At 46.3% G+C, this 25,066-nt stretch overlaps 2 protein-coding genes across 4 annotated transcripts; both read right to left on the bottom strand.

The window, feature by feature from the left end:
* Positions 1–213: 213 nt before the first annotated feature.
* Positions 214–18,290, bottom strand: ODF2 (outer dense fiber of sperm tails 2). 3 transcript variants are annotated; one of them, XM_042830677.1, is made up of 20 exons: positions 18,124–18,290; positions 16,770–16,854; positions 14,432–14,557; positions 13,551–13,721; positions 12,397–12,563; positions 11,292–11,421; positions 10,862–10,993; positions 10,151–10,225; positions 9,167–9,238; positions 8,459–8,575; positions 7,448–7,633; positions 6,592–6,701; positions 5,798–5,933; positions 5,408–5,518; positions 4,688–4,792; positions 4,104–4,262; positions 3,115–3,215; positions 2,439–2,601; positions 2,097–2,222; positions 214–1,557 (listed from the first exon to the last, which is right to left on the bottom strand). In XM_042830677.1, the coding sequence occupies exons 1-20, from the start codon at positions 18,288–18,290 to the stop codon at positions 1,384–1,386; spliced, it is 2,613 nt and encodes an 870-aa protein (XP_042686611.1). In that variant the 3' UTR covers positions 214–1,383. The 3 variants fall into 3 exon arrangements, with proteins under 3 accessions (XP_042686611.1, XP_042686610.1, XP_042686609.1); XM_042830676.1 differs by lacking the exon at positions 18,124–18,290 and adding an exon at positions 15,970–16,081 and having other exon boundaries at positions 16,770–17,050; XM_042830675.1 differs by lacking the exon at positions 18,124–18,290 and adding an exon at positions 15,970–16,123 and having other exon boundaries at positions 16,770–17,049.
* A 688-nt stretch (positions 18,291–18,978) lies between these two features.
* PTGES2 (prostaglandin E synthase 2) lies at positions 18,979–24,826 on the bottom strand. The gene is made up of 7 exons (XM_042831014.1): positions 24,614–24,826; positions 23,586–23,780; positions 22,569–22,624; positions 21,982–22,134; positions 20,861–21,061; positions 20,441–20,558; positions 18,979–19,753 (listed from the first exon to the last, which is right to left on the bottom strand). The coding sequence occupies exons 1-7, from the start codon at positions 24,824–24,826 to the stop codon at positions 19,631–19,633; spliced, it is 1,059 nt and encodes a 352-aa protein (XP_042686948.1). The 3' UTR covers positions 18,979–19,630.
* Between the last annotated feature and the right edge of the window lie 240 nt (positions 24,827–25,066).

Below are 25,066 nucleotides of genomic sequence, written 5' to 3'. Positions count from 1 at the left end.
CCGCTCCTCCTCTCCTCGCGCCCTCCCTGGCGGTTCAGTGACCCAACGGGCGCTTGTGCCGCTGCCCGGGAGCGGCTCGCGGCACTGCTGACGTAGGCGAGGTGCGGGATCGCGGTGCCCGTATCCAGAGCCGCGCCCAAGAAACTAAAGCCCGGAAGCTTTTGGGACGCAGCACAGTAAAGACAAATGCTCCAATATAATCAATTAAAATTTAGTTTATTTCTTTTTATTACCATAGCACCTTTAGGGTTTTTTTTTTTAAAAAGTTACACACAAAATGACAGAATTCTCCAATAACAATTATCTTAGAAAACCTTTATGACGAACAGTGCCCCGTGACACAGCAATAAGATACAAAAGCGTTAAAAAATAAAAGCAGTGTCTACCTTTGTCCCCATAAGGAACCACTCACAGGGAGGAGCGGAAGGGCAGCAATGAGCTGCAGGACCAGCCCCACAGAGCTGAGCTGCCAGAGCGCACAGCTGGGTCAGACGGAGGCATGAAGCAGCAGTAGCCACCCTCCAACGGGCTTTGAGCTGATCAGCATTTCATGCACACGCTGAATTCATCCAGCATTCACAGTGAGACCCGGGTGAGGCGCTGCTGAGGTCGTGCTGCAGCCTTCCCTTTGAACACAGATGGTTTGGGCACAGTCGTGGGGCCACTCAGGCTCAGGAGACCAGGATTGGGGTGAGGGGTAAAGCAAAATCAGCATCATACTAAAAAACATGAGGATCACAGAGCACACAAGAGTCAAGTTAAAAAACAACCAACCAAACAAAAATAAATCATTATTTCTGATATAAAACTGTTTACAAACACCGTAGTGGTTCAGGAGATAAGTTCTTGTAAGCATTAAGCCCCAGGCATGTCCCTTATTTTCAGCTTCACGCTTTCCTGAGAGGTGGGTGGACTTCTCTCCCACCATCCCATCACCCACTGCACCACCAGAGCACGTAACAACAAGAAGCAGGAGTAGCACATGATCTCCCCCAGTACAGAATACAGAAAATGGGGGGGGGGAAGAAAAAATGAAGTGTGAAACATTAACACAAGTAAAACCACTGCTGGGTTTAAAGAGCTGAAAGCATCCAGAGCTCATAGGATGAAAAGGGCCTTTTTCACCACATGAAAAACCATCCTGTTTTGGGGCACAGCTTACAGAGTACTGCCAACCTCCATCACCAAGCCAGCCCTGCTAATGCTCTGCACGCTAAGATTCCATGCTACCATCACTCCATCATCTCCTGCTGCAAAGAAAACACTTCTCCCTTAAGTGACCCTGAAATTTCTCCATTTTCAACCCATTTTCTAAACAACGTATGGCTTTGACATAGGGCTTATTTTGTGCTTAAGAGCAGAGGTGCAGAGAGAGCACAGCCCTCAAGGAGAAGAACGAGAGCGGCTGGGAGAGCCCAGCAAGGCACTGTCTCCGAACACATTGGCATAGGAAGATTTGAGGAACTGGACGTAGTTCTGCATGCTGCGATTCGTGCTCTCCGACTGCTCCAGCCGATCCTTTAAGTCCTGCAGGCGGCTCTCATAGCGGCGCTCTGCCTGTAACAAAGCACAGCACAAGGCTGAAAGGCAGCAGCACTCAGCCTGCTCACTTCTTCAGCTGTTCCGAGAAATCCCCACGGCCAGCGAGGATTAGCACAGCACTGGATGGCATTGCCACGGATGGTGCTGTAGCATTACTGTTTGTTCTGCTCAATCCCAACATCATTCAACAACCCGACAATAAATGACAGGAGACAACACAGCTAATTGGTTGGCCTTCTTAAACTGATTCGCATAGTTGTATGTTTAATTCCACACATCGCAGAAAGCCAACCTGACCTGATTCATGTGCCAATCCAATTCCAAGTAAAAATAATGTAAACGAGCAGCATAGATACACAATATAGAAGAGTCTCACTTCTAGGATCACAGTATATCTGACGCCATCTGACACAAATCCCATCTGAACATAATTGCTTTCTTACACACACTTCAGCTTAGAACAAGTTCTAAACGTTTTTTGCAGGGACCTCTGTGCACAGACAGACTGCTACCAGGATGCTGCCAGCAGTGAGCACTCCTCACAGCTCACTCACATCATCTCTGTTCCGACGCAGCTGGTTCAGCTCTGTCTTAGTCCTACTCAGCTGGGTCTCCAAATCCAGCACCTTGGACTGGGCTGCCCTCTCTCTGGATGTTGCTCGTTCTCGAGTATGTTCAACCTGCACAGAACAGGAAAACAACCTTGTCAAGAGGCGTCTGTGGAAGAACGATGCCCACAGATCCTCTGTACATTTACTTGGGCAGATTCCTGTACATAAGCACCAGGTCAGCCCAGGGCTTTTCTTACTTCTGTTGCAAACAGTAGTGTCATAGGCTGGTGTGGCATTTCCATTTTACAGTCTGGACAGTTACAGGAACAACAAGAAATCTCTTACTTGTCGTTTGGCATCCTCAATGGCCATTTCCAGCTGACGAGCCAGGGAGCTGCACTCACGGGTCTTCTCTTCTAACCTCAGCTGGCACTGATGGATCGACTCCTCACGCTTTGCAATGACCTGAAGGAACTCCACATTCTGGGCACTCGTTGTTTCTAGTTTTCTAGGTCAAGACAAGGCAAGAAAACCTATTCATTTTAAACAGAGAGTGTTTCAGACTGCCTTTCTGTTAGGTCTCGACTAGCTTGGAAGGTGATTCTGTGCTCCAATAAATACTTCATTTCTCTAATCAGAATTTCTAAGATTGAGGGACACTGAGTGTTCACACACACACCTTTCTCCAGATGTTGTCACTAACAAGAACTGATAAACAAAAATAGTCTAATATTCAGTAACCTCAAATCTGACCAGCTAGACTGGACAAGGAGCTGGTCTCTGCTGTGTAGGCACAGTCCTTTCTAACAACATTTGTCAAGTTTGCTGCGAGAACCTACAACTCCCTGTCTAGTGGACAGTTCCTGATTGGAGATCCCTGTGAGATAAGCAAACGTGCAGAATCCTGGAGGCAAGCGGGGGCATGGGAACAAGCCTGAAGATGTTTTGATTCTGTGGAAAAAAAGCACAACAGAGTATGGAAAGGAAAGTCAATAGAACAAGAGAGCCTAATATTTCTAACCTTTCTAGCTCCTCCACCTTCAAGGTGAGCTGCTTTTTCTCCTCCTGGGCAGACTGATATCTCTCTTTTGTCATCTCCATTTTGTCCCCCTGGAGCTCAATCTAAAAATTACAGCCATTGGTTACTTCACAGAACAGTCACTACACACACGACCAACCTCCTAAAACACACGCTGCTCTCCAGAAGGAAATATTCAGTCATATTTCTGGAGAGTCCTAGAAAAGGAACAGTGGATAGAAGGCAAAGCACTGAACACACAAAGCTTCCATTTTGTTGGAGCTCGCAGCTAATGCTTAGATAGCTACAAGAAAATTCTTTGAAACTTCAAAGGAAAAGCCAGGTTGGTAAAAGCTTGCATGCAGAGCAGACACCTCTAAGTACAGCAAAGCACACGCACTAAGAACAGCCACATACCTGACAGGAGCCCACAGAGACACCACAGACTTAAACACGAGGAAGGTTTACCATTCCAAGCCAAGGAGAGTAAAGCTGTCAAGACTACAAGATTATTTGCTGCATCCTGAGGCATGACTGTAGATGTCCTGCCTGTCTACAATTGTCCTGAACCACCTACACAGTGCTCCTGGGAACATAAAACAGGGACTGGGAAAACAACCTGAGATGAGGGTGAGAAAACAAGGTTGGGACAGCATTATCAGCAGAAGACCACAGGAGGAAAAGCCAACAAGATGATGGAAGTAACAGAAGGGAGTGTCAACATTTGCAAGCGTTGCCACTGCTGCAGTTCAGGTCCCATTATGGTTCTGCACTCAGGGATTAGAAAGCTTTCAAGCAGTAAGCAATGCCGGTAGCTACGCTGCAAGCTTCTCGCACAAAGACATGGCACACACCTTTATTTTGCAGTGCACGTTTAATCTTTTCAACAAGAGACAAGAACAGAGACGGAGCAGTTCGAACCTTCCTGCGATCAGAAATTGATCTTGGTCTCAGAGATGCTGCGTTGCAGAAGCTCTCTGCCAGTCCCTTACCCGCTGACGGAGATCTGCGATCATGACAGACAGCTCCATGTTCTTCTTGTCATAACTCTGAAGCTGGTCCTGACATTCTGCCAACTGTGTCTCCGTGATCCTCAGGATCTCAGGCAGCTTTTCCAACTCAGCAAGCTGGCTCTGGAACTGCTTGCGAGCCTAATGAAGGCAACAAGCAATTTTCAAACGTTTAGAAACTTTTTAGTTTAGACGGTATTCCTTTGAAAGCTTTGGTAATTTGCACCATGGGGACACTGTGGGTATTTGTCAGGTATTGGAGTTCGAGGTGTAATTAAGGTCTTCTACCCCCTTACGATTTGATGTCCATGGGTCCTGGGCTCCAATTTTACTAGAAGCACAAGCTATTTTACAAGGACAGCTGTTCCGCAGCAGACAGTGGCACTGTTCTAAGCCACAGCAAAAAAAATGCACTACACAATCTAAACATCTCTAAAGAACGTTATACAGTCAAGGACTTGTTAAATCTTCAATAACTTTTGCAGAAAGAACAAAGCCTGAAAAAAGCCAATCAAAAAAAGGCAAAGCACATCTGCAACATATCAGCCTCCAGAGGAGTTTAGTACCAGTTCGATCTCCTTGTTCATTTCATCCTTAAGGGCCTTCTTCTCTTTATCACACTTCTCCAGTTTTGCTGCCACATCATCTGCTTCCATGCGGGTCTTCAACACCTGGGCACACAAAAAACAACTATACTTTACCTGTTATATAGTTTTCAACACACGTGCTGCCTTTTGGAGTAGCTAAAACTGCTCAAGAATCACCAACAAGTTTCTTACCACCCTAACTATCACTCCAGGCTAAACTTGGAATGGAAATTCACTTTTACTTCTCCTGCCCACACCATTTGGGTTTCCTAAATACCAAAATGTCCAAAGTCCACTCCTCTCCCTCTCCCTCCTGCATCCCCCCAGAGAAAAACACAAAACCAAACAATCCAGGGACAGAACTCATCAGACTGAAAGGCAAAGAACGGGATCTCACCATTTTCCTTTACCTTTTGAAAAGGAGTAAGGAAAAAAATAATTCAGGGCTGTGTTGGGTTTGCCTTTTTCTTTTTTCCCCTCTCCATTAATCAAGATCTCTGCCATAGCTCTCCCTAATGATAAAGTTACCAGCAGATACTGAGGAAGGGGATTCTCCCACCCTTTAGCACTAAAGCACATGGCAGTCTGAATGCCAAAACCACAGGAATCTCCGAGAGCAATGGAAGGATTAACAGAATAAACACAACGGTAACGAGAGAAAGCACACCTGTGTGAGGAAGGAATCCAAAAGGTGCCCACCTGTGACTTGTAGGTTTCAATCAGGTCTTCATAATTCCTGACAGAGCTCTTGAGCTGCTGAACTTCCATGTGCGCTTGATTCAGCTTCTCCTCCATAGGGACCACACTGGCCTGGAAACAAAAAAAGCATCTTCCTGAGTGTGTGAATGTAACTGTTACACAAGCTGCTTAATGCTGTCTAGATTGGAAAACAAACAAACAAATAAACAAAACTGTCAGTGTAAATTAGCGAGACTTCCCTAGCAAGCTTCCCCATCATATTAAGGATACGGTGAAACAAGTTTGAAACTAAGCAGCAGCAACAGGGCAATGCACCTCAGTTGTCAGAGGCCAAGAAACTCACTGTAATTTCTGCTTCTTCGCACAGCATCTCAGCTTTGAGTCACTGACCTTTAGTCTTTCATTTTCCATTCTGAAAGAAGTGGTCTCTGTAGTTTGCTGGTGCAATTTATCCATCAAGGCATCTCTGTCCTCTCGCATCCTGTCCTCCAGGTCTGCCTGCTGTTCTAGCAACTCTGCAATACGGCTGCCATGCAGAAAGAAAATTAACCCTCGAATGAGAATAAAGCTGAAGACTCCCAATTCTTCACTATTAGCTTCAGAGACATGGCCTTTCACTACCCTGTCACCCTCCTGCTTCATTCACATATACGTATCTACATTCTGTTCAGCTACCTCAATCTTCGCTCACCGAAAACCAACCTGAATTGTCCCCCTGGAACTCCAATGCATTGCCTCCAAGATACACATGATAAAGAAATCATTCTCTCTTGTCTCATATCCCTACCTACTTTTCCTTCCTGCAGCAACAACTGTAGTGCAGTGATACACGTTTATTTACTATCATGGGAAAACTGCCATGAACTAATCCCTTTCACTCAAGGATCTCAAACACCTCAAAAGAAAGAAATCCCTAATTATTTAAAAGCATTTAAAAAGGCAAAGGATCAGAGAGATTTAAGAGTAAACCCTTACAGCCCACCTTTGCTGTGGCAAGTCAACAATAGAAACCACATCTTTGTCTCCTGATCCCTCCAAACTCTGCTACCCATTGACAGGGCTGGTTTTGCTTGGATGCTTGCTGACAACTCAAATTATTTAATTACTGTATTCAATTAAATCATCCTTGAACTACGAACTCATTCACACCCATGTTAGTTTCTCCATACTGATCTTATCTTCACCTGTTCACTGTAACCATCTCCAATTCAAGGTCGCTCTTATCCTTCACTACTTTGTTGTAGCGACTCCTCCAAGACTCCAGAGTAGAAAGTGCCTCTGCAACGTAATTGTCCTATCAACAGGAAACACAGACGACAAAAATGTTACTGGACTAGATGTGGGATATCTCTACAGCATGCAGATGCTGCTATGAATAAGCATCATATGTGCAGAGACTTCATTAAGACTTAAAAATGTCAAAGCATTTATTTTTGTTCTTCCTGATTCTTCACACTGTGGTCTTCAACAACACTGCTGTTAGAAAATAAACATAACAGCACAGAAAGAGAATCCTCTTTGAAGACAGCAAATGAACAACCAGGAGTACAAAGCATGGGTAAAATTTTGGTACTGGCTCTGGTCTCCAATATTCTAAAAAGAAGGAAAAGATCAAGGTAGTTCCCACGTTCCCTTCTGACCATCTAACTTTTCTATGTTTCCTTGATATCCTTCAGTAAGTTTTCAGTAGGAAATCCCAGTGCATTTTGAAGCCTTCGTACTTTTCTGCTCTAACAACTTTGTGGATTAACAACCGACTTCATTCAGAATTCTCAGCCAAAACCACCAGCTTTTATTTTCCTGGCTTTTGTCAATCCTCAGACAGTGCTGAAGAACAAGGTGAAAAAAAAATCAGACCTGATATTTTTGTGACAAGAGAAAACTGGATTTGTTCTAAGCCTAGCGCAAATGGGCCAAGGCACCGAGACAAAAATAATCCTCATCAGTCGAAAGCAGAGGCCCTCCCCAGGACTGCTTCCAGAAACCAAAGGTGTAGAGGTACGACCTGAAATGAGGTCTCCCTTTGGGTATCACTGGTACCTTCTCTGCCAGCTGGACAGCCAGCTGCCCTGCACACTCCTCACTCCGCTCTGCCCGCTCCTTCTGTGCACGGAGGGCTTTCTTCAGGGCTTCTTTATCACGGCCTGCCTTCTGCCTTAGTTCTTTCAGCTGTTCCTTGATACATTCCACCTCTGCCTTATGCTGAGCTTCACTGCACTCCAGATTCTGCAGTGGGGGGAGGAAACACAGCACAGGGAATAAAGTCCTTACGCCTACATACCTAAAACAGCAACTGATTTCCTAGAAACAATGGAAAAAGATTGGTGTACAACCTCAACCCTTCAGCCTGTGGATACTTGCTACTTCATCCTGCCCTGACACGAACAGACACATCAGCACCAACTCCAAGAGTGAAAGAAGCATTTATGCCCACGTGGATATAAGGAAGCTGAAACACTGCAAAGCTATATTTAATTCCAGTGCATTCTAGAGCGTTGTCTGCTTGTAAACAAAAAGCTACAGCCTACTCTACCTACACAAATTGTTTCACTGCAAGGTACAAAATAACAACACAGGAGAAAAATTAGCTTGAAGATGCCAAAATTAAGTCCTTCAAGAGAGTTTTTGTTACCAATCTGGTTTCTAGAAGGGCTTAAAACACAGAAATTATTCCCAGCATTGCACCTTGATACAAAAGATTTCATGTATCAGAATTAAAAGTTGCCTCTCATACATCCTCAGCTCCAATGCAATGAGGCAAATCTCACTCCAATTTAAAGGGCCGTAACTCTTACGGCCTCTTGGTACTTCAGAACCAAACTTCTCTGTCCTTATCCCTATTTGTATATTTCCTCTTTCACAAACTGCTCTCCAGAATGCTGATTTTCACCCTGACCGAGGGAAATACGGGTCCCCATCCCTTCTCATCTACCCCAGAACATTCTTTCTATTAACTGAGATACCCACACATAATGTTGATACTTTATGCAGCTGCAGAGCTAAGCAAAGGGAAATACTCCTATCAACCAGCTGCACACACACAAAACCTACCTGGATCTGCGTGCTCAGCCGGTTGTTCTCAGCTTCCTTATGTCGAAGCTGTGCTTGTAAATGGCCTCTCACAGATTCCAACGATTTTGAGAGCTCACCTGCTGTCTTTGCCTGTTCCTAAATGAAATGCAAACAAGTCACACATTTCTCTTCAGTAAGCAAGTGAGAAGGAATGCTTCCTGTCACGTAGCCATTTGGTGAAGAAATCTTTTGCTGTCTCCAGCCATCTCCACCTTCCTCAGATGTTCCTTCACAGCTCCTCTTTTCCAGCAAAATGGGCAACAAATAAACAACCATTTATTTTACACCAGAGGTAAATGACTGCCCTGGAAGATTTGCTCAAGCGAAAAACATCCTCTGTCTCATCCACTACATTTGCCTTTTCCTTCTTAACCAGAGGGGCAAACTGGAATTTGAGATCAGGAACCCACCAGACCTTAAGCAAAAAGGTAATTCAGGAGTAGGCCCAAACAAGGAGAGAATACTGCCTCTGCATCTTAGTGATGGATGCTTTCTCAGCAGAATATTGAGCCCACAGCTGTGTGGGAATAGCTGTCTATTTTTATAGATATATATGTATGAACAATATATTTATAAACAAACCAGTCATTTGATTCCTTATCAAGTAATTGGCTGCAAGTACAAACCCACATTCTGTACTATTTGTGAAGGTGAAGCAAGAAGGGGATAACAGAATAAGGAAGCTACCTTTTCTTCCTGTATCTGAAGAGCAAGATTGTTGATCTCTTTTTCTTTCTCCTGAAGCCTCATCTGAAGTTGCTGGAAAACAAACACCAGTCAGATTTTAAGTCACAAACACATTCAGGTTAGCAGGTGGAGGGAAACAGGAGTAATTGCCTCCCTCCAGACACCATTGGATCCACAGCTCTGTCTGGTATCCACAGCAACACCACCTTTAGCCTCCTGCTGCCTCCTCAAACAGAAAGCAATAAGGAAACACACAATTGCTTTAAAGGGGCTCAGAACACCCGATCAGAAACCAGGACTTGATAGGACTACACAGCCCACAGATTAAGGACACTGCCTGCATCTCAAATTTTATCATTTCTGGCAATACAAGAACACTTTCCTCAGTTTACAGACGAGGAAACGGGGAAAAAAATGGTGCCAGATCATTCACACAGTTACAAAAGCAGGAACAGAAGGCTTACCCTCTTTATGTTTTGCTACCGTTAAGGATAGCACGATAAACCTACAGAAACAATAAGATGATATCCAAACTGAAGAACAATATCCCAACTGTCAGGCTATTTTTGCAGTAGGTATTTTTTTCTTTGCCACCCCAGAGACACCTTTTCAAAGTATGTAGTAGAATTCTTGCTTTGTACATCCAGCACAAAGAAAAAGTCAAGCACAGCCATTTGTGCTTGAACTGAACGTGGTAAGGACACACGTATCCCAAACTGTTTCTCACAGCAGAATACTGCAAATCATAACAGTGTCCTTGTATGCAGGTCTCAGCTGTGGTGTCCCCAGTCTAAGCTCCATATTTGATAGGCTTGAAAACTGATTCACTTTGCCATGCAGGTTGTTAATCAAAAGGGCTCCAACAGCCACAAACACAAGAATACTTTTCTAAAAGGCATTAGAGTCAGATCAGAAGGCTGAATACAGACAAAGAGCTTGCAATTTTCTCTCTTCCTGCACAGTAAGATGTTTTGGTTTGCTTACCAACTTCTCTGTATCTGAGTCAGCCAACATTTTCAACAGCACACCTTGCTTCTGCAATATCTTCTGAGCATCCCTCTGCAAAATAAAGAAGGGAGAAAAGCTGTTAACTAAAAAGCCTGCATTTTACAGATTTTGAAGATGGAACTGTAGAAATCAACCGGTCTCCCCCTTGTTGCAGCAGCAATTACCAGAAGATACCAAGCATGGAATTTGCTCAGTACTTCACGTATCAAAACCTATCTCAAAAAGCTTTCCCAGTTCTCCTATACAAAGATGGTAACAAGAAGCACAAGGGCAAAATATGAACTTCTAGAACTCTCTCATTACTCAGAGTCACGTAAAAAAAACTCAATCCTCTTCTCCAGTCTCACTGGTGGCTGACAGAATAGTTAACATTGGCCTGCCTGCGTTCAAAGGGAACGAAAACTACAGGAAGAATAGCAATTTCCAGATGAGAAAGTTGACAATGCAGTGCCTTTACTTTTTCACGTAGCCAAAGGCTCAGATGCTGTGACATCCCCGCAGCAGACAAGTCAATCTTATTTCAGTGAAGTAGGTAGAAAGAAACAAAACCATCCTTTCTGACACAATGCTCAAAGGCAGCACTGGGATAAAGAGTTACAGAGCTCTCAAACTCAAGTCCCATTTTCAGTCCATTGTACAATATTGCCTTCAGGACTCATCCAAGTTGCAGCACTCAGCACTGCTCACCTCCCTTTCGTGCTGTTCTCTGAGAAGTTCCCGAAGTGTACGATTGGTTTCTGCAAAGGTGCTCAGTTTCTGCAGCAGCAGCTCTTTCTGTCTCGTCAGCATGTTGATGTCTGAGCTGCTCATGTGTTTCTCCTAGAAGAAAAAAAAAAGAAGGGCATTATTCACATGCAAACCCTGGAATTAAAACACGAAGCTGATAAAAGCATGGTACTGCCACAGTCAGCAGCACATGCACAGAAGGTGACTGGATGCTGCAAATAAATACCCAGTTTCCAAAGAGATTTAACAAATATTTTCAGCAAGTTAAATCCCAAAACTTCTTACATTTCTCTGGATCAAAATCTGTAACAATATCTATACATATTTTTTTTAAGACAGCCATAGAACAGTACAAGGCAGCAAAGGCCAGAACAGAAAAGCCAACACCTACAAGATTGAGTCTCTCAATTGTATTTTTCAGGGCATGAATCTCTCTGGCTGCTGCTGCTCCATCCCTCTCTGCCTCACTCAGCTTGGACATCAGGCGTTCCTTCTCATGCTGCAAGTACTTCTTCTGTAGCCTGCAATGAGAATTCAGCCATCAGAGGAACATGAAGTTTTGGCAGCTGTACCAGGCAGTATGAATACAGTTATTTGGGGAAAACAGGAAAAAAATACACTGAGCAAAGGATAAAAGCTACCCAAGTTCACCCTCTCTCACCATAGAAGTCGTTCTGACAGAAGACAGTAAGTAGGTTCCCAGAGCTTGCAAGGATCACAACTATGAAACAATAATTTAGGGGGGACAAATGTAGCTTGTAGCAAAGCTTACACACTACTAAGGCCAAATACAACGCTGGGCATTCCCTGGGACCTTGAGCATTATGGAGATAAGACTTCAAGAGGCTCAACATGAAACAAGAACACACACTAATGCATTCAGCTCCAAGTTTTCAGTTAGAGGGTGGAACCTCAGCAGTATTCACATTTTTGGTAGGAGGAGCCCACAGTATTAACAACCTGGTGATCTTTTCAAGAAAAAGACTCTCCAAACACTAATGCCCCAATGGAGGCAAACTTCCCTAATTCTTCAGGCATGCAGGAAAACATCAGAGATCTTCAGGAATCACAAAGAAAAAAAAAAAACACAGTTCAGGCCCTGTCATGGGGGGCCTCAGTGTGACTTTTCACAAAGGTCAGAAATTCTCCTCTAGTTTTTAGCTTTGCATTTATTTGTTGTTGTATCAACACAGTCACAATCCAGATAATATCTTGACATCCAAAATATTAACTGCAAAGCCACGACAACCCCACAGCAGGCTACTGAAGCCCACCTCTTTCAGCTTCCCAACAGAGCAGGATTTTTCCCATCCCTATGACCACGCTAGAATCCTTCTCTGCAGCTACTGCCATCTGAATTCCCCTTTGTAACAGGTGATAAAAAACCCCAAACCATCAGTTCTTCAGCAGCACCACAACCTAGGGTACAAACTACATCCTCAAATAACACCAGCAGCAATGCCACTCATTACAATGGAGAACTGGAGCTTTCTTACATAGTCAGATCTTTCTCCTCCCTCATGCGTTCAATATTGCGCCTGAGCAGTGTGTTCTCATGCTCTGTTTCTACCAGCTCTTGTGTGACCTCATTCAGTTCTTCCTTCTGCTCCTCCAGCAGACGTTTTGTCATTTGCTGCTTTTGCTCCTGTTTCTGCAACTTAGCCTAAAAGAGGTATTTAAATACAATTTAAGATAAACCACAAGTTGACCATTGCTCCTCATGCATCCCGCATTGGGCAGCTGGGAGCACAACGAACAGCTGAAAGCACACGAGAAGAGAGAATGGAGGGAGGTCGAATGGGTGCCCCAGGTTTGTTTGTTTATCAGCAGAAAAGATTCCCCTGCTTGCACAGAACTGCAGCTAACAAAATGGAAGTGATTTTACACCATGGATTTAGTTAAACGGTGCCACCAAATATTTCGATTCAATTCACTTAAGTATCAAAACAGAATTTTTTTATTTTCTATTATTTTTTTTAATAGTTACACGAGTAACTTCTTTAATTTTCTGTAGCACAAATGGAACAGAAAAGGCTTAGTATAAAAATACACTCTATTCTATTTGATATTCTAAAAATTCTATTGTCATTTACCAATTTGAACTTTTTTGCATAGACTAAGTAAGAATACAATCACTGCTACCCACAGAGGAAATAAATGGTTGCCCTTCCCTCTCTCTCCAAGCATCTAAAGAAATCTGGAAACCTCTCCTATCCATTTTTTAAATGGTGTCAAGTGCACGAGAGGCTCTTCAGCACAACATCACTGGTCTGTGTCTTTTAAGGGAGAATCAGAAGAAACTATTTTGAGGAATAAGTGGATTCTTCAAGGATAGAAGATCAACAAGCTGTGCTTTTCATCTTCTGGACTGACGACTACTCACATTTTGGGCTTGAGTAGAAAAAAGATTATTTGGAAACCAAAGCACAGTGATACCTTATGGAACTGACGTGGCTTAACGAATTTTCATAGTAGGGCGGAGTGAATCTTTCAGTAAATTAGCTCTGATTTTCTGAACAGCTCAGACTGATTTCTTTCATCAAAATAAGCAGCAGCTGAGCAGTCTTCACTTCACCAAGGCTCTAATCTCCTCATGCCAAGCGATCAGCTACAAAGCCAGAATCAGCAGGTCTTTTCTTGGTCCCCTCACCTCATTCTTCAGCGTTCCCACCACATTCCTCAGGCTATCTATCTTCCTTTCGTATTCATTCATTTTGCAGTAAACTGCATCTTCCTCATCTGTAGAGAGATCGCTCAGGCGCAACACTGGCATCATCCTTTTGGAATCTGGAGGTGTAATTTCCAGGCGGTGAGTTGGACCCTAATAGAAAACCAATAAAGGGAATCTTTTTTTCACAGAAAGGTACAAATTGTGTCCTAAAGCTAACTACCAAAACTAGAGACTGCGACGCATCACTGCAATAAGACTAGGGAGGAAGAGCAGAACGTGATCAGCTCTTTCATTTCCATCTGTGAAAGTTCAAAAATGCAGAAAGAATAAAATAGAGAAAAAAGAGAAACTCAAATTCTCATCCTGGAAGAGCCAGGAATTGAAGAGCTTAAGCTGACAACTAATCAGGAAGAAAACAGAAAGAACACTATGTGGTTGCTGCAGCTGTGAAGAAGGATGAAGATGACTTCACGCATGCAGCCCTCAGCTGCCTCTCGTGCCTCTCAGCCAGCTTTGTTGCTCTCTGCTGGAAGCACTCAAATTTCTCAAAATTATTCATAAATCACAGAGCCCAGAACTGCACACAATATTCCAGGTCAGACCACATCACTGCTAACACAGCGGGAACTAACGAGTAAATGTGTCTGCATTCTAGAGATGGAAACACGTGAGCTGGACATTGATGTTAATCATTTCCTATTTTTCTATATTTAAAAATGAACACGATGTACAAGAAACACTCGAAATGGACTGCAAGTGACAGGGCCCTTCTCTCATATCAGCCCAGCTCCCTCCAGCCTGATACAACTGCTCTCCTCAACCTCAGCTAAAGCTTGCTTGAGGGAGCAGAAGCAGCCTACCTCCCACTTGCAGGTGGAATCAAGGACTGATGTTTTTCCTGGGGGCATCCAGGGGGCCTTTGTTTTCACCTGGACTGCTCGGCGCACCTTCACAGCATTCCCTTTCATTTTCTGTTTGTGCTTTTGCTAAAGAAGAAACAGAGAAAATAAGAACAATCACTTTTGATGCGAACAATAAGACCTTTTAAGAACTATTTACCATTTTTATCGCTGCAAAAAGAAATGGAAGATCATTCACAGTGTTATAGGTGGCACATCAGATCAGATGAGCCAGCAGAGGAGGCTAACACTAGCCAGAAGGAAAGGCTATTGCACGTACAGCTGAATGTATTCTTGCTGCTTATCACTGCTGCTGTTGTATGACTGAAATATCCACAACTGTGACATGATGAGAGCCTTACTCAGCCAGCAGGAAGATTTGGGGACAGGGTACGGGGAAGGAAGTCTCCTCTGTAGGGAGATATGCAAAGAATACTGCAATGAAACCCATTTGGGTGCAGAAGGAACAACCTGGTAGATTCCTTCCCTATTCCAGATTAATCTCACAGTACAGCAGCTGTATCAACTGTCAACGCTACCAGAGGAAAAGGAATCATACAGTGTAATTGGTTATGAAAAGCCCCTGAAGCATTTTTCTTGCTTTAAAGTCAAAAGTACATCCACATTTATTTGCCTTAAAGTTGAGGTGCTCTAAATGATGAAAAGTCAAAGAGTGGTTGCACAACTTTAATACCTGACGAGCAAGACAAGCCATTCTAAAGTACCCTATGGGGGATTAATTAATAGCAGGAGGCAACTTCAATGTCAGACCCTGATCTGCCATTAGCAAAGAGAAAATTAGTGGAGAATTTGTAACAGCCTGTCTGCAGACATGAGAGCGAGCCAGCAACTTCCATTACTTGTAGAGAAAAACTTGACACGTTCAATTTCAGAAGCAAAACAGCTACAACTCAGCTTCAGTATTGCCTTCTGTCTCCTGTTGACAAGGGTATAAAGAGATCCTTCTCTGTGGTGTAGCTCTGCAGATTGTCAAGGTGCTTAATGCCAGAAGATGGTTTGAATCCAGTGCCTCTCCTTTTAAACATGTTAATTGCAATACAATCAAGACAGTGAAACATTTGGTTACTTCCTTACCCCAACCCTTCCTACAGAAACAGGGACGAAGCTAAAGAAATAACAGTATGAGAACGCAAAGCTAAGACATAAAAGGAAAAAACCCCAAGCTGCATCACTTGAAAGCAACAATTCTCATAATCACAGAGTTGTAGAGGCTGGAAGAGACCTCTAGAGATGATGGAGTCCAGCCCCAATCGCTTAATTAAACATGACAACAAGCCATATGTTCATACATAGCACAATTAAATCGTCTTAAACACAGAAAACACGTCACTGAAAATTCACCACTGCTATGCATGTAGCTAAAGAGGCAACAGGTCTCAGTTCTGACACTATGGCAAAACAGACCTCAAAGGCTCTGTGGTGTTTCCAGGACTGTCTCCTGCCTGCAGCCCTCACAACACCCAGCTGCACGCTCCTACCTGGCATTTTGCAGGTGTGGTTTTCTGACCCTTTTTAATATGGACATGGACAGGGGTGTTTTCATCCACATGGACGTGCAAAGGGGGAGATGAGGAACGGTTCTTCATGGCTCTTCTCCCACGGACGGGAAGGGGAAATACAATGAAAGGAAACCTGTGAATAAGGAAACTGGAAATAACAACATTTCCCTCCGTGCCACAGAGCAACAGTGGCCAGTTCTGGTCAAAGCACGTGCTGTCTTTCAGTAGCATCTGCCATTTTGAAGTGCATGCTATTATGCCGTAAAGCTATTAACACAAATCATTTCTTTGCTGCCAATATTTTTGCAGCCATTAAAGAACAAAAGCAGTTGTATCGATTGAAGGTGCCTGCAAGAGTCTGGTGCCCCAGAAAATTGAGCAAATCAAGGATTTCAGTAACCAACAGCATCAGATTCTGAATAGAACTTTCATAGAGGAAGAGGAAAAGAGTGTTAATTGAACAGCTTAGCTTAGAAAAGCCAACAAACAGATCATTCTGAACCTCTACGTTCTTTCACATGTGCTTAACTTCAAATTCTTGAAACTAAACCAATGCTTCAAAGCCTTCAGATCCTTCTTCAGATTTTCTCTCTGCAATACATACGTGTAAAAATTCACACACTAATTGCCTAGCACAGAAAAGCCCAGAGACACTAGGTTAAAGAAATCAGTGTAGGTACGAATCTTTCCTTGAGGTAATGATTCTTCAGTACAACGTAGCTGTAAAGCTTAGAAAAATCCAACAGCAGAGTTCTGTCAGCCCAGGTATAATTACTTACAGTTATTTTAAGGCTTTTAGCTCCTCTTGACACTGTGCTCTGTGCAGTTACTGATGTCATTTCATTTTCGATGGATGAGGGAAACCTGATGCAGAAACAACACGATCATAGAACATCCCAAGTTGGAAGGGACCCGTAAGGACCATCACGTCCAACTCGCAGGGAATGGTGCCGACCCCAGGACGTTCTCTTCCTCTCAAACACGCAGACACAAACGTATCAGATGTATGAATTCAAACAAGGGTCAGCGTGCCATTGCTTCCCCTGACAAGTGCAGGATGAGGAAACAACTGAGATTGTCATCCCTTACGTACTGAGAGTTGGCTTAAACATTAGAAAACTGCTTTCTAGAATGACACACGAGGACCTTATCCAGACAGCTGTGATGGCAACTCTTAACCATCTGCAGAAAAGCTGAAAAAAGCCTGCAATACAAGTGCTTGGTGCTGCACAGCCCCGCAAACACATACAGTAGTGGTGGCCAACCAGCCCCATCCACAGACCTGAACTGGGAGCAGAGTGAGCTGCTTGTCTGGTAGCGCTGATGGGATTGGGCTGCTGCACCCAGTGTGTACAGAGCTTTGGAGCTGCACACCAAGGGCCTCACTGCTAACTTTATGGAAACACGGCCTCAAAGTCTGCTGCATAAGGGGATATGGTGCAGGTGTTAAAGTGTCATTCTGTACCATACTGCTCTAGAACAGAATTCAGGTGACCCTTCATAGCTCATTTTTAATGTGACAGTTTGCCAAGGATCGTGTAATACCCTGCTCTGAATGAAAGCAATACGACCACATCAGTTATGGAAAACGTCAGGTTTTGGTGAGTAGCGTCATAACACAGCAGCGACAGGCACTGGTGTTGGTAACATGATAACACAGCAGTGACTGACAGGCACTGGGCGAGGAAATGCTGCAGCACGGGCAGCATCACCCGGCTTAGGGCAAGGGCTGCTCGGACAGCTGGGAAGGAGCAGCGCTGCTCTCCTGCGTGTATCTGCAGCTCCGCCGCCGTAACTGAAGCAGAACTTCACACGCAGGGCGGTCACACAGACCGCAGGCGAGGAACGGTAGCGGAGGCATCCCGAGCTACAGCTACCGGCGGTCGCTGTCAACGGATCGCTGTGCCGCTTCGGAACTGCAAGCGCAAAGCGCTCAGCGCTCCTCTAGAAGCAGCACGCCGTCACCGCGGACGCGCAGCAGAACCGCTGCGTTACACAAACGTCACCACGAGGCACCGGCGAACCCGGGACCTCCTCGGCTCCGCGCGCAGGGCAAAGGGCCGCGCTCCCCTCGGCCGCTCCCCGTCGCGCTCCGAGAGCCGCCCGACGGCCCCTCCTCCCCCTCCTGCTCACCGCGAGGTGCCGAGCGCGTTCCACAGCCGGGTCCGCCTCAGGCGGTCTTCGCCGGCGGCGGCGGCGATGCGGCGGTGCGCCCCGCTGCCATGGGCGCCGCACCACGGGCAGGACATGCAGCAGCACTTCCGGGGCCGCCGCGCCACCGCCGCCCGCGCTTCTCCCATTGGGCGGTTCAAACCTTCCTCGGCAGCCCGCACCGCCCCCGCCCCGCGCCGCCCCGCCCACAAAGGGCCCCGTCGCCATGGCAACGCGAGGCGCGCGGAGCCTCGTTCCGAGCGTGAGGGCGGGCGCCGCACCGCCGTTCTCGGCACGGAACGGCCCGAGCAAACGCAGAAGCGATGACGAGAAGAGCAGCACCGACGCTGCTGCTGCTGACCGCGAGCGTTCTTTCACCTGTGTCAAAGCAGAACTGAAATCGTAACTCGTTCCCCTCTAAAGTCTGTACACTGAAGGAAGAAACAAACCAGGACTGCCCCAGAAGCGGCTCTCACACCCAGAGCCCCTCAAAGCGCACGGTGCTCACAGCCAGGCTCTGCTGCCTGCAGTAACGAGCTGCTTCCTTCCAACCTTCCCTCAGGGAAACGCCACCGATCCCGACCCGACACCTGGGAGGGCTGAGCAGCCCCACACCCCAACCTGCAGCCATCGCTCCCACCTCAGCTGCTACTGCAGCACACAACAGAAACCCTCAGCTATCCCCACCTGCACCCATCCCTCTTAACCCTTCTCTTTTCTCCTTTCCCTCAAAACAAACTGATTGTCAGGGGTGTTCCTGAGTGGCTTTGTGCAACGTAAGCGCTTGGCGTTAGCAGGGCGAGATGTCCGGCCCTGCAGTAAGAGCTCACACACACCCCCGTCAGAGCAGCTTTTATCCTCGCACACCATACAGGATCATCAAAAGAACCGTTCGCATGGCAAAGCTCACAGCCCGTCAGCACAGCACGTCCCAGAGGAAGGGCTCCTTTCCCAGAACTGGGGACTCTCCCCCAGCTCCCACAGCGCTGGGTTTACGAGATTCTATTACAGAAAAATTCTTATTTAAAAATCTAGCATCCAGTGTCTCAGTCAGGAAAAGACGTGTGGATGAATGGAGGAAGACAGCTTGAAGCAAAAGCTGCTCAGAACTATCAGACTGGATCCAGCTGTAACACTCCCTAGCCAAGAAAGCAGCTTGCTCTTACAGTAATGTGCTCTGAGCACGGCTCTCACCTGAAAGAACCCTGCTCAGTGCTTCTTCAGTTCAGTCCGAGCTTCTTCCTTCCAGCAGTGCCCTAAACACCTTCCTTCCACCTGTCCCCATCCTTCTAAATATCTCATTTACACTTACGCACTGCAGGATCCCTCTGCTTGCAGAAACTCAGGACCCTGAACAGGACAGTTTCTGTGCCTGCATGTCAGTTCACAATGTGTGATCAGTCCATCAACTCTTTAAAAAATAAAAACCATTCCTCAAGTTTTTTTTTCCCCCCATGCAAGTACTTCAGGAAGGAGGCTGTAGTTGACATCAGGCTGCAGCTCTTTGAATGGCTTCTTCCATGCGCTGGTACCAAGGCTGAATCTTGGTATGGAACATCATGTCGTCAAAGGCTTCCAGCCCCTCCATGACCCGCAGCACTCCGTACACTGCCTGTGCCAGAGGATGAAGATTAGAACAACACTGAGAAAGTCAGTGGTGGAGAATGGCTTAGGGTATCAATGAGAGTGCCTCTGCAGCCCAGAAAACAGAAAGCAAGGCTCTTTACCTGCCTACAGCATGCTCCACAAGTCTGAACAGTAAGGAAGACTGAACAGGCAGAAAGGCAGCATGAACACACACGCAGTTTCTTTAAGGAAATAGTTACAAAAAGGAGAGAATCTATGTGCAGTTATGGAGTAGAATTTAAGCCATCTCAGTATGAAGCCCTGGTGGAAAAAATTTCCCTTGCATCCCAGGGAAGGAATCACACTCTGCTCCACACTGCTGCCTGCAAAGAACACCTCCTCAGCACCAAGTGCAATAAGGCCTGTGCAGGTGCAAGGCTCTGTTCACCAGCACTCACTGTTCAGAGCAGCTGTTCTGATTTGCAAACTGCTTCTCTTACTCTTCCACACAATCTGTAACACCCACCTGCAGATGAGTACTGCAGGTTCTTTTGCTGAAGGAAATCAGCAAATACTGTCCTATTTTAACAAAAGTGTCCTATGTGCCTGCAGCTGATATAAATCCCCTTCTCTGCCTATGTTCATGTTCACCATTTCACATGGATGAACAACTGGGTAATTTGCAATATATGTAACTATAGAAACAGGAATTAACCACTTATTAATCACTTACCAAGTCAGCAAGGTTTGGCTGGCTTCCACCCATGAACAGCCTGTTCTTGCCAATGGCTTTCACCCACTTATCAACTGCCTCGTACAAGTCTTCGCGGACATCATCGCGAAGGTGATGCCTAAACAAAGAAAAGAACTAGACTGAAAACAAGGGTTTGGTTCTTCAACCTTTCATCACCTCTAATCTTTTGGGCTGGTCTTTGCTGAGGAATCAGGAAGGTATTCTAAGGTGAAGGGGACAGCTGGTGTGTAAAGAGCAGACAAGGAGTTCAGTACCTCCACAGTCAGGGCAACACAGCTGTTACTCCCACTGCATTAAGTGGTTTGGTTTCAAAGCAGGTTCTGCTCTTTAGGCTCTGAAGTTCATAGCTGTGGCCATCAAGGAGTTATGACTGTGCACCTGGGGCTCAGTGGTACCCACCTTTTCTTCAGTCTCTTGCTAATGAAGAACATGGCAACGGCCCCCAAGTACTTGGCAAAGAAACCTTCCACAGTGCCAAACTTCCCCTCGCGGACGATGTAATCAAAGGACGCCAAGGCTTCTTTGGGGGTGCGGTAAACATTGGGGGAGATGAGGTGAACAAGCCAATCATCTGCCCATTTTCTCCACTGCATTTCTTCCCTGCAGGTATTGAAAGAGACTTGTCAGTGAATGAGGTATGGAAATCAGGGCTAGAGGAGGCAGAGAGAATCACAGTGACATTAGCCAGAGCTTTTACCAAGGACAACTGTGTCAAAAGCCCTACCTAAACACGTGCTTTCGTGACCTCTCTGAAATGCACTCAGGAGCATTATCTTCAGCAAGGCTCCTCCAATCTCCATCTGTAATTAAGACTGAAGATAGAGCACTAGCTTCTCCTTCCCCTGAGAACTAAAGCAGCAAATACCCCCTTGGGAAACTAGTATTCCATGGCATTTCTCTGCGACATAAAGGCCAAGAAAGAAACTGGAGGCAACTGAAGGCATGACCACAATAGAGGGAAATCGGTCACTCAACAGCATTATTTCAAATGACGTACAACACAGAATCACAGAATTGCAGGGGTTGGAAGGGACCTCCAGAGATCATCGAGTCCAACCCCCCTGCCAAAGCAGGTTCCCTACAGCAGGTCGCACAGGTAGGCATCCAGGCAGGTCTTGGACATCTCCAGAGAAGGAGACTCCACCACCTCCCTGGGCAGCCTGTTCCAGTGCTCTGTCACCTCACTGTAAAGAAGTTCTTGTGCATGTTTGTGCAGAACTTCCTATGCTGCAGTTTCCAGCCGTTTCCCCTTGTCCTGTCTCCACTCACCACTGAAAACAGTCTGGCCTCGCCATTCTGCCCCCCACACCTTAGATATTTATAGACCTGGATCAGGTCCCCTCTGTCTTCTTTTCTCAAGGCTGAACACACAAAGCCACGCTAACTACCCAGGTTTTAGACAGCGAGGGAGTGTGGCAGGCGTTGTCAGCACCCACAGGATTTAATAGACACACGACCATGAGGATCTCTGGAGCCAGCTTTGCACTACTTGAAGGACCCACAAACTTCAGAGCACTTACACTCTCACTTCTTTGACAGGATAGACTCGCTTTGTCTCCTTCTCATCCAGCATGAGCCAGTATTTATTCCCATACTCAAGTACCTCCTTGCCTTGCTCAGTCACAGTTTTCATGGGAGGATAAAAGGACACAATTTCTTCTAGGCTATTCCTCCTGTGGACAATAATACAGTTAGCACCTGATCAGACTGCTACAAAACTGGGCAAGAGCAAAAAAACACACTGACAGGCACATACTTAAACCATGTTAGTCTAAGTGCACGTGGATCCAAACTCTATATGAAATAAGTTTTGAAAAGACTTTGGAACAGCTGCCCTCAAATAACTATTATTAGTGTATCTTATTTCCCTGTGTCAGACAGGGTGTTTTTGCAGGCATAAAACTTCCTACTTTCCTCAAGTGGATCCAAAGGATAGGCTACAGCTACAGAAATTTGGTTTCACTCTGGACATTATGACTAAATGTAAGCTTAGTTCCAGGACTAATCCTAGCACCTGCTTAAGCAGTTTTTATGCAAAGAAAATCTCACAGGTGAGATTCACAGGGCCAGTCATATTCAACTCTTCTTCCTCGTTTTGTTTTCTTACTTGGAAATGAGATAGGTCTTTATTGCACTGATGATCACCGAAGAGTCATTCAACTGCTGAAAAACAGAATTAAAACAAACTTTCAGAAACTGGTGATGCTGAAAAGACATTTCTTAGTATCTCCCCCTGCATGCCGACACTTCCAAATTAGTGCTGCAGTCCCTTTTTCTCCTCATGAATTTCCCCAGGCAGCCCTACATGCAGATCTCTTTTGCAAGCACCTCAGAGTATCATTTACAGCAATTACATCAATATGATGGGAAAGGTGTTATAACAAAGGTGCGACGACAGAAGGACCAGCACCATAGAAAAGTGTTATAAAGGAAGGAAAGAAGATTGCTCACCCACATCAGAAGAGTCTGGGTTCACAAGGGAAAGCCTCACCACAGAGACCTCCAGAAAGAAATCCCTCCCCAGTGGCAGTCAGCCCTTAAATGAGGTCTAAGAGAGGCGCAGCCAGGCTCCACCCCTTCTGGTCACACAGCTGAACTGCTTTCAGCTGAGCTCTCAGGACTGACCGGGTCCTTTCCCCAGGTGCTCAATCAGAGGATCAGGCTGTGACTCAGCAGCTCCAACACACATTTCATATCTGTCTTCCATTCTGATAACAGAGGACTCGAGGCATGGGTCCACAGGCAATACCATTTTGGTTTTGGATTGAAGCACTTTGCAGCAACAAAGCATAAAAAGCAATACTGATACTAAAAAGCCACAGAGTTGAATCATGAGTGATCTCTTTCCATAAAACGTAAGCAGACCTTTTTGTCTCTGACATGAAATGTGTGTCCTGTGTAAGGGCTGAGAGAAGCCAGATAATCACTGGACTACAGGGTCACTACATAAAACAACACGTCTAGAAAGAGAGACTGAAAACACCTCTCACAAGGCCATGGCAGAGGATACAACACAAGGAATAAACCTTAGCCTTAAAAGAATACAACATGATTTTAAGATTACACAACGCGTGAAAAGCCAGAGATACAGATTTCCCTATCGAAGTTCCCCACAGTAACTTACCAGAGGGCTTCCAGCATCAGCTAACAGGATAGGCACCTTTCTGTAGGAGGAGAATTTGATCTCTTTCCTCATTATTGGGTTTACTTCCACAATTTCATAGGGCAGCCCATGATAATCCAGAAAAGCTCGGACTTTACTGCAGAAAGGACAGGTTTTATATTGGTAGAGGGTAAGCTGCAGGTTCCCTGCAGGCAGCTGGGGAAGAAAAAAGACCAAAAGCTCTTGTTTTCTACTAAAAAGTGTAAACGTTATATTTATTTCACCCTTATTTTTGTTATAAACTCATAGTCACTGATTTGCAACACCTGATAATCAGTGCATATCAGTTCAAAAAGGCTTCCTTTAAACAGTATCACTAACATTCACCTCACAGGATCAATAACTGTTGTTTTTCTCTCCTCAACATCTACTCAACCTGCTGGAAACTCCTATTCCTATTCACAGCCAAAAAGCAGAAGTGAGATGCACACAGCAGACTCTTCTGCACACAATCTGGTGCTCCATACCCTCCATGGAACCGTCGGGGCGGGGGTGCAGGAAGAGGCTTTGCTGTTGGTCGCGGTGCAGTGAGGGGAAGCAGCGCTGCACCTCGACCGACGGCAGAGGCTCAGAGCCGACAGCTGCACGAAGCTTTCAGACACACCGGCCTGCATTCAGAGCCCCGGGATGAACCGAGGGAGGCACGGGGCAGCGCAGGCACGAAGCGCCGCTCCCCGCGCGGCTCCGGCACCCGCGCCAGCGGTGCCACACGTTATAAAACAACGCATCCTCGCGGCTCGCTTCTCATTTGCGGTGCGTTTGGGTGCGCGGCCCTCAGCGGGCACCGGAAACACAGCGAGCCCCGGCTTTCCGACAGCCGTTTCCTACAGTTCCTCCAGGGAAACGCGGCTGCGGTTTCTTTCAAGTCATTTTAAGCCGTTTCTCGATCGAAAACGGGCCACCGGCAGCCGCGGGCTCCACGGAGACGGAAGACCCGCCCCGCGCCTCCCCAGCCACCCCTTCCCCCACCGGGCCTGGCGCCGCGTTACCTCCGCGGCCGAGTGCTCCCTCAGGCGCTGCCGCGCCGCCAGGCACAGACCGGCACCGCCGCCCAGCGCGAAGGCAGTGCCCAGCAGCAGGCGGCCGCCGCCGGCAGCGGCAGCAGCGCCCCGCGCCGCGCCGTACAACGAACGGCACGGGACCCGCAGCCGCAAAGACGGCAGCAGCGCTCCGAACCGCCAGGCCCTGCCGGCAGCCGCCATCTTGCGGGCACGGGGGCGGGAGGCGCAGAGCGGCGGGGCGGGGCGGCCGCCGCGGCTCCACGCCCCAAAATGGCGGCCGCGCTGAGCGGTCGGTGCCGCAGCGACGCGGCTCGGCTCGCTGGCAGCAGTGCTTCAGTCTGAAAGAAAGGAAGGCGGCCTCATGCGGTGTGAAATGGGACATAACCTCTTTCTTCGCCCCAAATGCCGGCTAAACCACAGAGCTTTAAGCCACCTAACGCA

Source organism: Centrocercus urophasianus, unplaced genomic scaffold (genome assembly GCF_019232065.1).
Source record: "Centrocercus urophasianus isolate 14NV4802_14NV808 unplaced genomic scaffold, USGS_Curo_1.0 seq_34, whole genome shotgun sequence".
In the NCBI taxonomy this organism is placed as follows: Eukaryota; Metazoa; Chordata; class Aves; order Galliformes; family Phasianidae; genus Centrocercus; species Centrocercus urophasianus.
This window is presented reverse-complemented; position numbering and strand designations above follow the sequence as displayed.